Below are 14,381 nucleotides of genomic sequence, written 5' to 3' on the forward strand. Positions count from 1 at the left end.
TATATCTACTCCTAATGTATAAGCATAAATCAAAAGAAAAACTGGTAAAAAAAACCTCAAATGAAATAAAAATGACTTTACCTTATCTGTTCTCTTTGTATGTTCCTGGTAGAAGATATTTATCTAGAGATATTTTGTACCATACCATTAGTTCTAAATCAATCTTTTGTCTTTTCCTAACAGAAATGAGTTCAGAGCCTGGGCAGATGTGAAGCCTGTGAAACCAATCAAGGCCAAGTCACAGTACAAGCCCCCAGAGGAGAAGGTGGCCCATGAGACCAGCTACAAGGCCATGTTCAAGGGCGAGTGTAACCAGCCTGTAGCCGGTGACAATAAGCTTATTGATCGTAGAAGGATACGAAGTCTATACAGTGAACCTCACAAGGAATCATCAAAGGTGAGATGATTCCGGTGACATTCTATGTTTGATCATGTGTGGTATGGTACCCAACAATAACACATTGGCAGATATTCAGTGTGGGGAAGCGGAAGGCAGTGGTACCAGTGGGTGCAACTTGTGTGGAAACCAGAAGGAAGTTGGCATTTAGTTCTCAAGGTTTTCTGCTTCTTGTAAGGATCTCTACTAACAATATGTGAGTGGATGGAGACAAAGAAACCTTGATGGGATAATAAGGAGCTCAGACTAGTTTTCAGGGTCACAGGCATGGAACAGTTCTTTTCCATTGTGCCGCCATTTGCATTTGAGTCCCAGACTGCCAATCCAGATCACAAACTTCTGTCATTTTTTTACCAGTTGTATTCAATTGTTTGACATTGGACCACTGGAAGTGTAGCACCATTCAATAGGTTGGCACCTAAAATAAAACCCACGTATGAGAAGTACAAATTGAAAATGAGTGAACTATTGACCTTACATAGATATGATAACCTTTTTACTGTATGCTATTTTTTTAACCCTTTGTTGAAAAATTTACTGTGTGTTTAGTTCTTAACACGCTGCTTTATTACAACCATTTGCCTAGACTTGACCTGTACCATATTGGTATCCCACATTCTCATAGGAATATGTTGTGGGAGATACATTTCAAATGCACTCACTGCAGAGAGGTAATTCAGGATTAAATATTAATTTTGAGTCACATGATCTGCAGAAAATAAAATATATTTTTTTATTAAATATAAACCAAAAAAAAATAAAAACCAAAGCCCAAAAATTCTTTAAAACATTCTATTTGGCCTCAAATCTCTTACAATACAGAAATATTGCTGCTGTTATGCTTTGAGGGCTATTATTGTATTTCTGGAGAAAAATGAGCAATAAATAGAAAAGATGTTGAAATAGTAAAAGATGTTCTGCAGAAATGATGGAGGAAGGTGTAATTAAATCTAAAGAGGGTAAATGGGATTTGTCAGCAGAAGTTGCCACACCACTATTATTAGCTGCTTAGCTGCAATTTGGGGATAGAGAAAACAAATGTTTACATCAAAGCAGGACAGGACGGAGCTCAGTAGAAAATCATTACTAATATTGGTGATAATGTGAGGGGATATTTGGATAAAATGTTTTCAGCTCAACTCCAACATGAGCAAAGAATTCAAAATAATTGCCCCCCAGCAGTGGTAAAACAAAAAATCTCTAGTGCCATCCCCTGGACATTCATGGATCTAGTGGTGTGGTGCTGGGTTGAATGATGCTCAACTTCATTTAGCTCACCAAGAGGCTCCACCACGCACCTAGAACTTGAAGGAGCATGAAGGATCTGTCCACCGCTGAACATGAGGTAAAAGAGGACCTTGTCTTAAGAGACCGAAAAGAAAAAGTAAAAAATCTATATAAACCACTGTGGATTGATAATAAAAGTAGGAATGACCTTGAAAGACAGTCAGTACTATAAACTCGACAGGGGTTCCTACCCTTCACCATTTTATCCAGAACTAGATACAGTGGACCTGATTTATGAAAGTTCTCCAAGACTGGGGAAGATAGACTAACTGTAATGCGCCTGGGCACACAAACCACAACCAACTCCAGATATCCTTGAATCAGGTTTATTCAAAACAGCACAGCACAGCAAGGGTTAATTTCAATCAAGCAAGGTACAGAAGGATAAGGCAAATGCAGGTCAGTAACAATCCGAGGTCAGGGTGAACAGTACTTTGGCCAGGGCGGATCCCTCCGCCTGTAGAGACAGACAAGCTGCGAGCAGGACAGCAGCCTCGGCCATGTTGCCTGCTACTGTGGCTGGGAACCCCAGGGACACCGCGGGCTCGCAGGGCGGGTAAGTTCCTTACACTATCAAGGGAAAATCTGGGTGACCCAGCAAAACTGGAAAGGATTTGGTCCAGGATTGAAAACATTTGCCAATTAATACTAAATGATTTTTAAGAAATCCACCCAGATTCCCCCATGATAGTCTATTTCATTTATATATCAGGTCTAGTGTGGTGCATATGTTTATGGTCGTGTTACCAACCTAGGACAATAAGTGTGTTATCGGCTGAATTCCCAGTGCAAAAAAAAGCCTGAAAAATATTTATTTAATTTTATTTTATTTATTTAATAGCTATTAATCAGCCAACACTTCTTAGGGTTGTTGAGCTGTAATATATAACATTTTTTTACTTGAGTTTAGATACACTAAAGATTTCACCCGATACCATACCATTGATACACCAGATTTCCTAAACATTGAGGGGCTGAGCACTGCCTTCTCAGTTTAAGCTCCACCCATGAGTAAGCCTCAGTGACCAATAGTTTTATAGGGGTTGGACTGAACTTAAGCCATTGATTTGGGAAGTCCAGTTTAAGTGAAAAAATTAGTAGCATCCAAGGAGGTTTTTCTACTAATATCAGCAGAATCCTGCAGCAGAACAATTGCTTTCTGTGCCACATTCTCAGTGCAAGTATATTACATGGAAATGGGGGCATTCTGCACCAATAACATAAGCCTGACATTTCATTTTTTTAAAATTGTATTTATCAAAATGATATGACAATTACAGCTAAATTTTATGTAATACTTAGGACATGCATTTGATTTTTATGTTGATATTGTTTAATATTATTCATACCAGGTACTTTTTTATCTATGTTCTGCCATATCAGTGCACTATTTATGTTTGATGTAAGCTATGTTTTTACTTTAATCATTTTTTACCTGTTTATTATTAATATTATTATTTATTAGTCATCAGCCCTGAGGAAAGAGATGCAGGTCCCCAAAACATGTTGGCTCGAACGTTTGATAGCAAAGCATTCTTTTGTGCACAGGTTGTTTAGATTAGTATATTAAGTACTAGGTTACCCTGAAAAATCTACAAAAGAAGAAATTATTGAGGCTGCTATTACTGACCCCCACTTTGAAATTGCCAGTTGCCAGGCTGTTTGTGGATTGTAGTCCATAATTTCTCAGTCACTACCCCAAAACAAATACACAGCCAGTCAAACAGTATTTTCAAGAGGTGAGCAAAAAGCATCCTTTGGTATGGGTTTGAATGGAGACGACCAGATTGGTGTCCATTCGTAGTCTTTGGTTGAGGTGAGAAGCATTTGCGTATTTTATAAATATATATAATTATGGTCTGCTGTCTTGTTTAAGTGAACAGCACCTGTATCCTGTTTTGGTACATAACATATTAGATGGGTGTGCTTCAGTTTCAAAACTACATGTTCTTCATGAAACCTTGTGGGTAATCCTATCAGATTGGCTATTTATTAGTCATTTTGCTCAAGTGAATTTCCAGAAATGATGATAAACAATTTTTTTTTGCTTTGTGCTATTCTAACATATTGTATACTTAGAGCTCAGGCAGCTGGTTTTGACTTTTGGTGAGTGCAATATATCTAACAATTGAAGCTAAGTGCCAGACAGCACAGTGGCTTGACCTAGACCCTATCTGAAAGTATTGCTGTACATAATGCAGTCTGATTGTACAATCTTTGTGCAATCTCCCTTTAGGTGACCTTACACTGATCAATGATTTTATTAAATGTGATTAAGCTTTAAAAACATAGACTCTACCTTACAGCTATTGAAAACAAGAAAATTGTTTGTTTGATATATCAATACCTTTGGCCCATTATTTTTAAGTAATATTCCATTTCAGCCCCAGTTGGACTATGATACTTTAAATTTAATTTGTATTCAATTAGGCACATTTTGTTCTAAAGGTACCTTATGATGGGATTGAAATAGGAGTGATCAGTTTTGGATAATGTGGGAAAAGGCTTAGAACATCGGTCAACTATTTGACTCCAACCCCCATTCTCAAACACGCTTTCTGTTTGTCCTGATAACTTTTGTTACTGGGAATAAAAATGACAAAAAACACAAATATTGGAGGGTAAATGTTTCCATTTGGGACGCGTGATGCAGGACAGCTGCCTATGTGAGGATTTTGAACATATTGTTCAACAGGTTTTCTTCCTATTGGATACAAGACAGAAAGTGAAGGGAAATCTACCCAAGGTTCCACTCATTGCAACAACCAACCTGAATGTAGCTTTGACCACTTCCCGTTATATCTAAAAATAAAGAAGAATGTTTTGGTGTTATCATTTACCTACAAAACATTGTATAACTTACCCTTCTATACCCAAAGCAATGGTGGGAAGGTTGAGTAATTTTTGCCTGTTGGCAGCTTGGGGCCAACATGGCTTCTACAGCTAACTGTCCTTCTCCCTATCCAAGAGTTGTGGCCAGGGATAAACTTTAGATGGGCTTCTTCATGTAAGGTGGTGGTAAGACCACTTTTTTTAAGGGTTGTTGGTTCTTTGGCTGTCATGCTCAAGCTTTGGCTTTACTGTTTAGAGAATAGCTAACCCAATACAAGTATAGAATATAGGAATAGTAAATCTGATACCTCTAACCCTCTATTACTATCAGAGCCTCGACCTATAACTCATTGCTGCACTTGATCAGACACAGCCAGGCAATTAGCATCGACTCAGGATACCAGCAATTGCATCTCATTGTACTTTTCTTGCGACAAAACCACTTAAAATAATACCTGATTATTGTTTTTGAAATACTTGATGTAAATAATCAAAAAAATCCGGAACTCATTATTTGCATATGAGTAAATCCAAAACAGACATAATGGCAAAAACGCATTTTGGATGCCGTGTCCATTTTTGAAATGGGCACCTGAAACACATATTTTCCAATTTTATGCTGGTTTAGAATAAAGTAAGTTTCGCTCAAAAGCAGACATTGAGTTTTGGACTTTCTATTTCTGTACATGGATGGTAGTAATGCCATGTGAGAAAACAATTTAAGGACTGTTTTAAGGAAATTATTGTAATGCACAACTTAATGCAATATTCTAAAACCTTTCTCTCGACTCTCCGTGTGTGTCCTTTCTGTCTTTGTGGTCTGTCCATCTGTCTGTCTGTCCAGGTGGAGAAGCCCAGTGTCCAGCCCTCCAAACCAAAAAAGACCACCCCAAGCCATAAACCTGTGAAAAAGGCCAAAGACAAGCAGCTGACCCCAGGACGGGCCTCCAAGAAGAAGGCGGCCGAGACCACCTCCACCGCCAAACCCGATGACAAGGAGAAGAGCAAAGAGATGAATAATAAGCTGGCCGAAGCAAAAGAGTAATTTAATAGCACTTACTACTACTACTACTACTGTATTATTTTTCTTACCGAGGCCACAGAATATGTTGGAGATTGCTTATGCTTTGATTGTATTCTAGAGTTCTCGTTCCTCTCTCTCTTTCTCCCTTTCTTACCCTCTCCTCAACTCTTCACTCGATTGCCCGCACTTTCCGACACTGAACCGTCCTAAAGGTTTTATTTGTCGTATGATCAAGATGTGAGAATGGTCAATTCTATATGTGCTCACGGTGCTACAAATCAGAATGTATCGTTCCACGTGACGATTCGCCCTCCCCGTCATGTCCCTAAACTCCCGTGTGTGGTAACTTGGTGTAACATGTACTCAGTGGTTGAAAGTTGATAGTCGATAGCGTCTGTGTAGTAGGACCGGGGGGTGAACGAGGGTCTTATATGGTAAAAGATGTGCGGGCTTGGTGTGGGAGCATGTAGGGAATAGCAATACCCATCAGATATTTTAAAAGTACTAGAAGATATATATGTCTATCCAAAAATAAATTGTGTACAGTCTATGCTACACTGGAAGAAGACTGGTTGTGCTGCTAATTTAACATTGAGTAGCAACTAATGGCTGACCTTTTAACCAAAGGGGTGAAAGCTACACAGCAGCATGTTGGGGTACTTAAAGTAGAATTTAAGGTATTCCACATAACTAAAAAATATATAAACTAAAAAAAATTGCTGGCCCCCAGATTGTTCTTCAGCAGATGTAGCTCCTCTTCTGGACCAATTCATGGCCACCATAATTTATTCTACTGGTTGTAAAAGAACCAGTCCAATTAGAGAATGTGACCACAGTAATGTGTACTCATAGTACTAAACAGTACTTACACGTCTTAACGAAGACTGCTCACCACCACAAGAGAAGAGCACATGTACCCTGAATGGACCAACCAGAAGACCCTTGGAGGAAAGTAATGGGCTAAGCAATGGATTGAGATTGGGTTGGGAGAGTGGTTGAGTCTTTAAATAGAAGTTCTACTTTAATTTCACCAACTGTGGCATTAATCTATCCTAATATATAATTAATTGCTGCTTACACCATTGGAATTCATTTGATCCACCTTCAGTGAACACAAGTCTTTCTCATCAGCCATTGTTGCAGCTCAGTTGATCTTCCACAATCACCCAAGTAGTTTATGACCTATTCTAAAAAGAATCACACTGAAACTATTTAATCAGTTTAGGATTACGTAGGGAAGGGTTAGATACTTTGCTAGGATTTTATTGTCGTCAGGGTTCTTGTTGGAGAAATTCCCAACAATTCCTTTATCAATGACCATCAGACCATTGCTGTAAACTGAACTTTACTCGTTTTCCAATTCATTCCCTATGTATTCCTTAGGATTATGTGACACTGCCACTAATATCTTGTAGAATATTCAACAAGGTCCATGGTGAGACGTGAAAGGAAGTGCAGCTAACAGCAAAGTCACTGTGGACTATTGGACTGGAAGTTGGGGAAAATCTACTAAATGGGGACACAGACAGCCAAAAAAACCTGACATGGTTTACAACCACCCCCACTTTATATTGAGCTATAAATCAAAGTTCCATACCTATTGCGACCAGTGCCAATAGCACCTTTACTCTTTCACTGCCTTACCAAACAAACCAGAAATTATGTGTTTTTGTAATCCTCAGGCTTGTTATAATACAGAGATAATAATGTCTAATTCCCATGCAGACAAGTACAAGCAGAACAGAAACTTGCAGAGAAATGATGCCACCGCCATTGGTGCTATGAGTAATTTTATGCAATACAATTTCACTTTTTTGTCTCTTTAAAAACTCTGCAAGTACAAAGAAATTCCAGTGAATCCAAAACTTCTTTCTATTTGGTCCTTCTTATCAATATTATGGGGAGGGAATGCTTGTAATTTAGCAGGGGAGAACTAGGAAGAGCTGACAACACTCTGGGATTTCAATGCAGCAGAAGGAGAGTTCTCAGCACACTCCGGGAGTTCACTGGCATTTGGGCATATCAATGGGAATTTTTAAAGAGGCAAAATAAGGGAGACAATGTTTTTTTTTATATTTTGACCAGGCATACTGTTGAGTTCTGCAGACGAATAGTCTATAATTCCAACATCTAGTACAAGATCCTGCAAGCTCATTCCAAAGTGCTCGTCCCACTATCCAGGCCAAGAACACAAACTTGGCCTAGCCGAATTAAGACCGGTTTGCACACACATTATGATAATTCTGTTTCTTAATCTGGATAGATAGCAAACATTTCAAACAGGGATACCAATTTATATACAGAAAAATTAATGTCCATGATGCCAATACCATACAGCCCCAAATGCTCAATGGACATGTTTCTACTACTTCTAAGCGTACAATAATCTCATAACTTGTTCTACCTTATACCAACCAATCAGATTCTTTTTTTATTTCTCCCAGGACATCATTATAGGATACAAAAATGCAAAATTTGAGATATTTGTACCTGTAAACCCATTTAGGAGTTTAAAGTCAACAATTCCAAAGACACCATCTAAGTTTGCACAGAACTATAGTGCTGAACTTTTATTCGAGAGTATGCAGCACACTGATTTGTTATTGGATGGCGACCTAACCAAGGCTCCTGGTAAACTGGCTAATGATTGGTCCAACTTGTGTGTAAAGGTAAACCTTTCATTGGACCTTAATCTCAAACTGGCCAGTCACCAACCCTAACCCAGTTTAACCCTGTACAATCTTTTATTAACCAACAAGTGTGAAGACATACCTAGATGATCCAACCATTTATATGCAATCAGGAATACCCTTGCCATACACAGCTGTTAGATCCAATGCATAGTGTACAATCAGACTGAGATGTATATGGCTTTGTTTCAATAGGTTTATTGGGCCATATTTAGATTAATGGAAATCAGGGTAATGTTTGTCCAACAGATGGTCCACTTAGAAGTTTAATAATCCTTGCAAAAAATTTGGGATGCACTTATTATCGACTCTATTCAATTTCATAAAACCACACCTAGCATTTTGTTCACATACCATTTTTTTAATCTCTAATCCACAATCCCAAATTCGCGAGTCCGCCACGATACCACAGCCACAAGGAAAAATGGTAGGAGGGTTTTTGAGGGGGATTTTGTTTGCTTGCAAAGTTTGCCCAGTTGTGTTGAAGTATATACAGAAAATACCGATGTTGTGTCTATGAGGGTCCTTTTAAAAGCTTGGTAACAGCTCCCGACCGTCACATTTGAATGGTTCCCTACATGTACAATGTATTGCTTGCTGGAAAAAAAATATTGCAAAATAATAAAATATAAATTATGTCTTACTTGTTTCCAGGTCCAAGCAAAATTCTTTTTTTTTTCTTAGTTTTTTTATTGTATTTTGGACTCTGATTAAAAGAGATAATACTAAACAATAAAAACATTCACATGTAATAATAACATTGTACACGGCTCACTATACCATCTCAGCATGGTCGTTAAAAAATGTGCTGGCACATTTACTGCATTGCACTGGATCGTGCACAACTTTTTGCTTCCACCCACAAGTTTTGTTCATCTTGGAATTACTAAATTAAATGATAAGTGTGCTTATGCTGTTTGCGCCATTCCTCTGATCCAAACTACTCCATAAATACATCCTTACCTCAATCTGACAGCGCAATGGCCCCACTGTTTGGTCACTTCCAGCTCTACAGGTTTTCAAAGTCCTGGATGTGCTAGTGCCCCATAGACTTTTATTGGACTATATATATATATATATATATATATATATATATATATATATATTTGTATATATACTTAGACTTGACTTTGGGATGCAGCCCCATAGATGTCTATTTGGCACCAATGTGCAGTCATATAAAGAATATTAAAGGCTGAAATGTTAAATGTGAACAAACAGCGGAACCACCAGTGTCATGCGATGTATGTATTTTTACAGGGGAAAGGTGGGTTAATTTAGACCAGAGGAAGGGCGCATAAAGGATAACTATACTTTGTAGCGCACATATCATTTAAAATATATTTACAGGCAATTTTCTTTATACTAAGTTTTGGATAGAGTGGAGAAGGATTTAAGTATCTTCTGGGTTTTTTGTTTATGTATGTGGCTCTATTGGGGAGATTTATTCTCTCTGATTGTAATGTTTCAAGGTGAATCTTCTACTATGCTGTGCATACCTTTGCATTATTGCAAAACCCTGGGCCAGGAAAAGGAATTTGAATCTGCTGAAGGAGAGATTTCCTTTCCATCCGTACTGTGTCTCCGGGACAGAAAGTAAGGGGAAAACAATTCTTGTTGTTTCTCTAGGATCTAAAGTAAAGCAAGTTCCCTCAACTGAACACATGTTCCTCCACTCCCAACTCTATCCAAAAAAGTGTTGGCTATATAAATATTTAAATATATATATATATATATATATATATATATATATAAGCTTTTAAAGAGAAATATGGAGTTGCCGTTGTCTTCCAAAGAAACTACTGGTCTGGTCATTGTATTGGCCTGTTTTAATACGTTGACTCAATGTTTAAGTATGCAGATTAGCAAAGTCAACAAAAGTCAGAGATCCTGGATTATTGTTTTTCATTGGTTAATCAAAGTGTCGAAGTGAGGGGATTCAGAATAAAAGCCAGTGTGCTAGTATTTTTGGAAGAAGACAGCAACCTTCATGTTTCTTATATTTGTTTTCTTTAGAAAGAACACCACACTGCCATTTATGTTAAGTGAAACTCGACTTTTGAATAACCCACTTTTTGTAGCCCAGTTATATTGAAGATTTGGGATTATTTTTACCTTCTTTCACCCTGTGAATGTTCAGATGATCAGTCACATTAATGCCATTAGAGAAAAACTGAAAAAATGAAACCAGGCAATCCAATTTTGGCATTTTGCAGCAAAGCGTCCCCCTTTTTCCTTTGCATAGATATATAGTATGTGATGTTAATATTTGAACATCAGTGGAGTTTCATGATTGTTCAATCAGCTTACCTTATGACCCTGTTTAGTTTTTTGCTGATCTATATGCACGGAGAAAGAGGGGATTTATTAAAGGACCATCATAGTGTCTGCATTGGGGAGTTTCAGCCTTCTTTGTTTTCTTGGTCACCACAGTCACTGCAACAGAAATTACTGAGAAATCCTGAAGTTTGTTGTTAGTGGAGGAGGTGAATAGAATTCTTTCAATGGGGACACCTCTTTCATTGGCAGCTATCCAAATGGGGATTTACTTTTCATTGGAGAGATATTCACCTCCTTTCTGTTGTGTCTCTGGATGTGAGGGGGTATTTCCCTAATGATATACAAACAGCATACTAACTTGATTCTAACTATTTCACACAATACTAGCCGGAAAAAAGTTATAACTTTGGATATACTGGGATAACTAGGATAACCTGGGCAGTAGGTTAACAGTCACACACATAACAAGACAATTTTAAAGCACACATAACTTTTTCTGCTCATTATTATATTAATATTAATAGTATTATTAACATTATTATTATTATTTTTAATAACAGTATCATTATTATTATTATTATTATTATTATTAATGCCAATATATTACACAGCGCTGTACATTAAATAGGGGTTCCAAATGACAGACAGGTACAAACAATGACACAGGAGGAGGAGAGAACCCTGCCCCGAAGAGCTTACAATCTAAGAGAATGTCTATGGGAACCCCCTAAGCCCCGAACACACCTGCAACAAAAGTAGCTTCAAAACAACACAGATCAAATTGTACGACCAACGTTCCCAAAACAGTGACCCCAGCAACCAAAATACAACAACAAATAACCAAAGTCTACGGCAAAGAGGATCTGGCATGCTGGAAACTGATGTTGGCCGGCTTCTGAATGGAGGTCCCTGTCTGTCTTGTTCAGCATGGCCGCCTGAAGTCTCAACCACAGGCATAAGCAACAGGGTAACTACACATGAGCACAGCTGGTAGGCAATGCTCTTGGGGCACCTCATAATAGGAAGTGTCTACGGGCCTTCAAGGAAGGATCATTAGAAGCTTTTAATATATTTTATACTGATTGTGTTTAGATCTAATGTAAAGGGTATGGAAACTTTAAAGGTTTTTTTACCGTTTTCCCCTTACAAATATGTAGACTACCCCTAATGCCTCTCCAATGCTTATGTTGGCCATACAGTAGTTGATGGCTACATCGGACCAGCCCCATTTATTACCAGACTGATGTCTCTCCTCCCTGCTATGACCACCGATAGTGGAGAGAGCTGCTCCCACTCAGTTATTGATGATCAAAAAAGGGAGCTGCACTAATTGGGAAAAGAACAAAAAATTCTAAACAAGGTTCAATCAATACATCCATCAGCCATCTGTTGTAAATGTCCTTTTTTCTAATAGATTTGTATTCATTTCTACCTAATATCAAATCCTATATTGATTCTATAAGACAGATGGACCAGTCTTTGGCCAGGGTTAGTTAGATTTCGGACCAAGAGATTCACATATCTCCTTTAGCATCTCCACTTGATGTCCATGCATGCACAGTATGGCCCCATTGATGCACAGTATGGCCCCATTGACTTCTTTTGGGATGGTAGATGAATAGGGATTAACAGTTTTAGTCATCCAGACAAAAAAAGGCTGCATCTGCCCTGTGTTGCCAGCAGTTCAAACACAACTCAATCATTCCAAATAATGAAACCAGGTCAAATGCAACTCTGAACTGCCATGCACACTGCACAGATAAAGTCAATAAAACCAATTATAAATACATTCCAATTGTAAAACAATATTCTAATTCGGCATAAACCCCTAGGCTGGTGTTAAACCTTTGTAAATTAAGCCTATTATCTATAATTTTTATATTATTATATATTATTATACAGTATTTATATAGCACCATCATATTACGCAGCGCTGTACAAAGTCCATAGTCGTGTCACTAACTATCCCTCAAAGGAGCTCACAATCTAATTTCCCTACCATAGTCATGTGTGATTAATGTAGTCTAAGGTCAATTGATAGGGAGAAGCTAATTAACCTAACTTCATGTTTTTGGGAAACCCACGCAGACACGGGGAGAACCTGCAAACTCCATGCAGATAATGTCCTAGCTGGGAATCGAACCTGGGACCTAGTGCTGCAAAGGCCGGAGTGCTAACCCCTGAGCCACTGTGCTGCCCATAGCACTAACATTAGCTTTTTTTAGCTTTTTATAACATAAATGTGAGGTTGATATACTAAAGGAGTTCAGGCTGTGCACTTTGCAATGAATAATACACTTAGTGAATGAGAGAAAGCAATGAGCAATCCAATCATGTGCAAGCAAAATGTTCATTTTTTTTGCATTCTTTGCATGATTGGGTATTCTTTGGAAAGTGAATTTTCACCGCATTCACACTCTTGCGTAGCGATAACTCATCTTGGTGAATGAACATCCAGAATTCTTTTGATAAAACAGCCCACTGTCTCTCCTGTTCCCAGGAAAATATGGCAGCCAAATGGGCTACACAAAGACATTTCAAGCCACCTAAGTGGACAATCCCTTTACCCCCTCATATAAATGTAATTCTCTGTGTAGGAAGGATCCAGGGTCATGGTTGACATTAGCAATAAAATAAAAAAATCTATTTAGTAATGCAAAGAGCACAATCTGCTTCAGGAACACAGTGACGGGAGATCCTGGAAACGCTTGCCAACGCCGTGACTTTCCTGTAATTTACCGTATAGGGTTGGCATAGCAACCAATGTGCGGTGGGAGCAGAGATCAGCGGGGAATTCTGTCTATTGTACGTTCGTTATTGTTCCGTATGAGCTGGCTGCCAATATGTGTTCTCAGCTGAGAGAGTGATTAACAAATGACACGGCCCCCCAGGCTTATCTGCATGACAACCAAATGCAAAAGCATGAAAATATATGCGTGTCTGGTTAGCATGTGCGTGGGCGTGTTTGTGTGTCTGCAAATGTACAGGCATGGTTGGTGTGCATGCTTGGGTTTGGGCACATGTGCACAATTTATTAAAGACTGGAGATGATAGACTATCATGGGTGAACCTGGGTGATCCAGCCAATTTGTGAAAGTCTGCATTCGGTACATAGGGAATGGTGGATCCTGCTGGTCTAGTGCTTCTACTTTGGACATGAGTCTATAACAAACTGGGGCATGGCCTGGAATACTGTAACAAAAAATTATCTGGGGTTAGTTTTTACCTTTTACTAGTCAGGCACCTGGGCTAGGTGTGATGTCCGTGCTCCCATTATCGTGCTCCCTGTATGGACGGGTTAACCTTAGTACATGAACATTACTTTTGACAGTTAAGCCAAAACAAAGCAGCATGCATAACAATTTCGCAGCAGCTATAACCATCTAATGAATGACATTTTATTATCTTAGACAATATGCCAAGCTGTCTAGCTGCGGGAAGGAGAAGGCAGTGCTGGTGGGGGGTGAATGAGCTGGGGTTTGTTCATGACCAGTGAATCTGTGCCACAGCTGCTCCTGCACACAGCGACCACAATATTTTCATTGTGCATTGACTTCAGTGGAAATATATATTTAGCAGCATAGACTGCCTGGCCAACATAATCACACACCAAAATTTGGTTTGGCCACCTTGACACACATTGGCCATGGTATCATTTTGATGAGTGCAATATCACATTTATTTTTCAAAAATTTTTCACCAAGATCTTGCATTGATGATGGGAGAATTGGAGCCCTGCATTAAGTCTTGTCCAGCACAATTTCAATTGGGATAAGGTCCAGTGGTGGCCCATCCATGTGTCACAATAATGTCTCATGCCCCCTGATCTATCCTTTTACAGTCTGAGCCCTGTGAATCCTGGCAGTGAATA

The 14,381-nt window shown here is 38.7% G+C and overlaps 1 protein-coding gene across 2 annotated transcripts in view; it reads left to right on the forward strand.

Moving 5' to 3' along the window:
* The window catches only part of MAP6 (microtubule associated protein 6), a 34,416-nt gene extending 25,543 nt beyond the window's left edge, over positions 1–8,873 (forward strand). For both annotated transcript variants that reach the window (XM_072401876.1, XM_072401883.1), the window contains exons 2-3: positions 184–397; positions 5,361–8,873. In XM_072401876.1, coding sequence (XP_072257977.1) covers positions 184–397; positions 5,361–5,561 — 415 coding nt within the window. In that variant the 3' untranslated portion in view covers positions 5,562–8,873. The remainder of the gene's footprint in view (positions 1–183; positions 398–5,360) is intronic.
* Positions 8,874–14,381: the final 5,508 nt, after the last annotated feature.

Source organism: Pyxicephalus adspersus, chromosome 1 (genome assembly GCF_032062135.1).
Source record: "Pyxicephalus adspersus chromosome 1, UCB_Pads_2.0, whole genome shotgun sequence".
Lineage (NCBI taxonomy): Eukaryota > Metazoa > Chordata > Amphibia > Anura > Pyxicephalidae > Pyxicephalus > Pyxicephalus adspersus.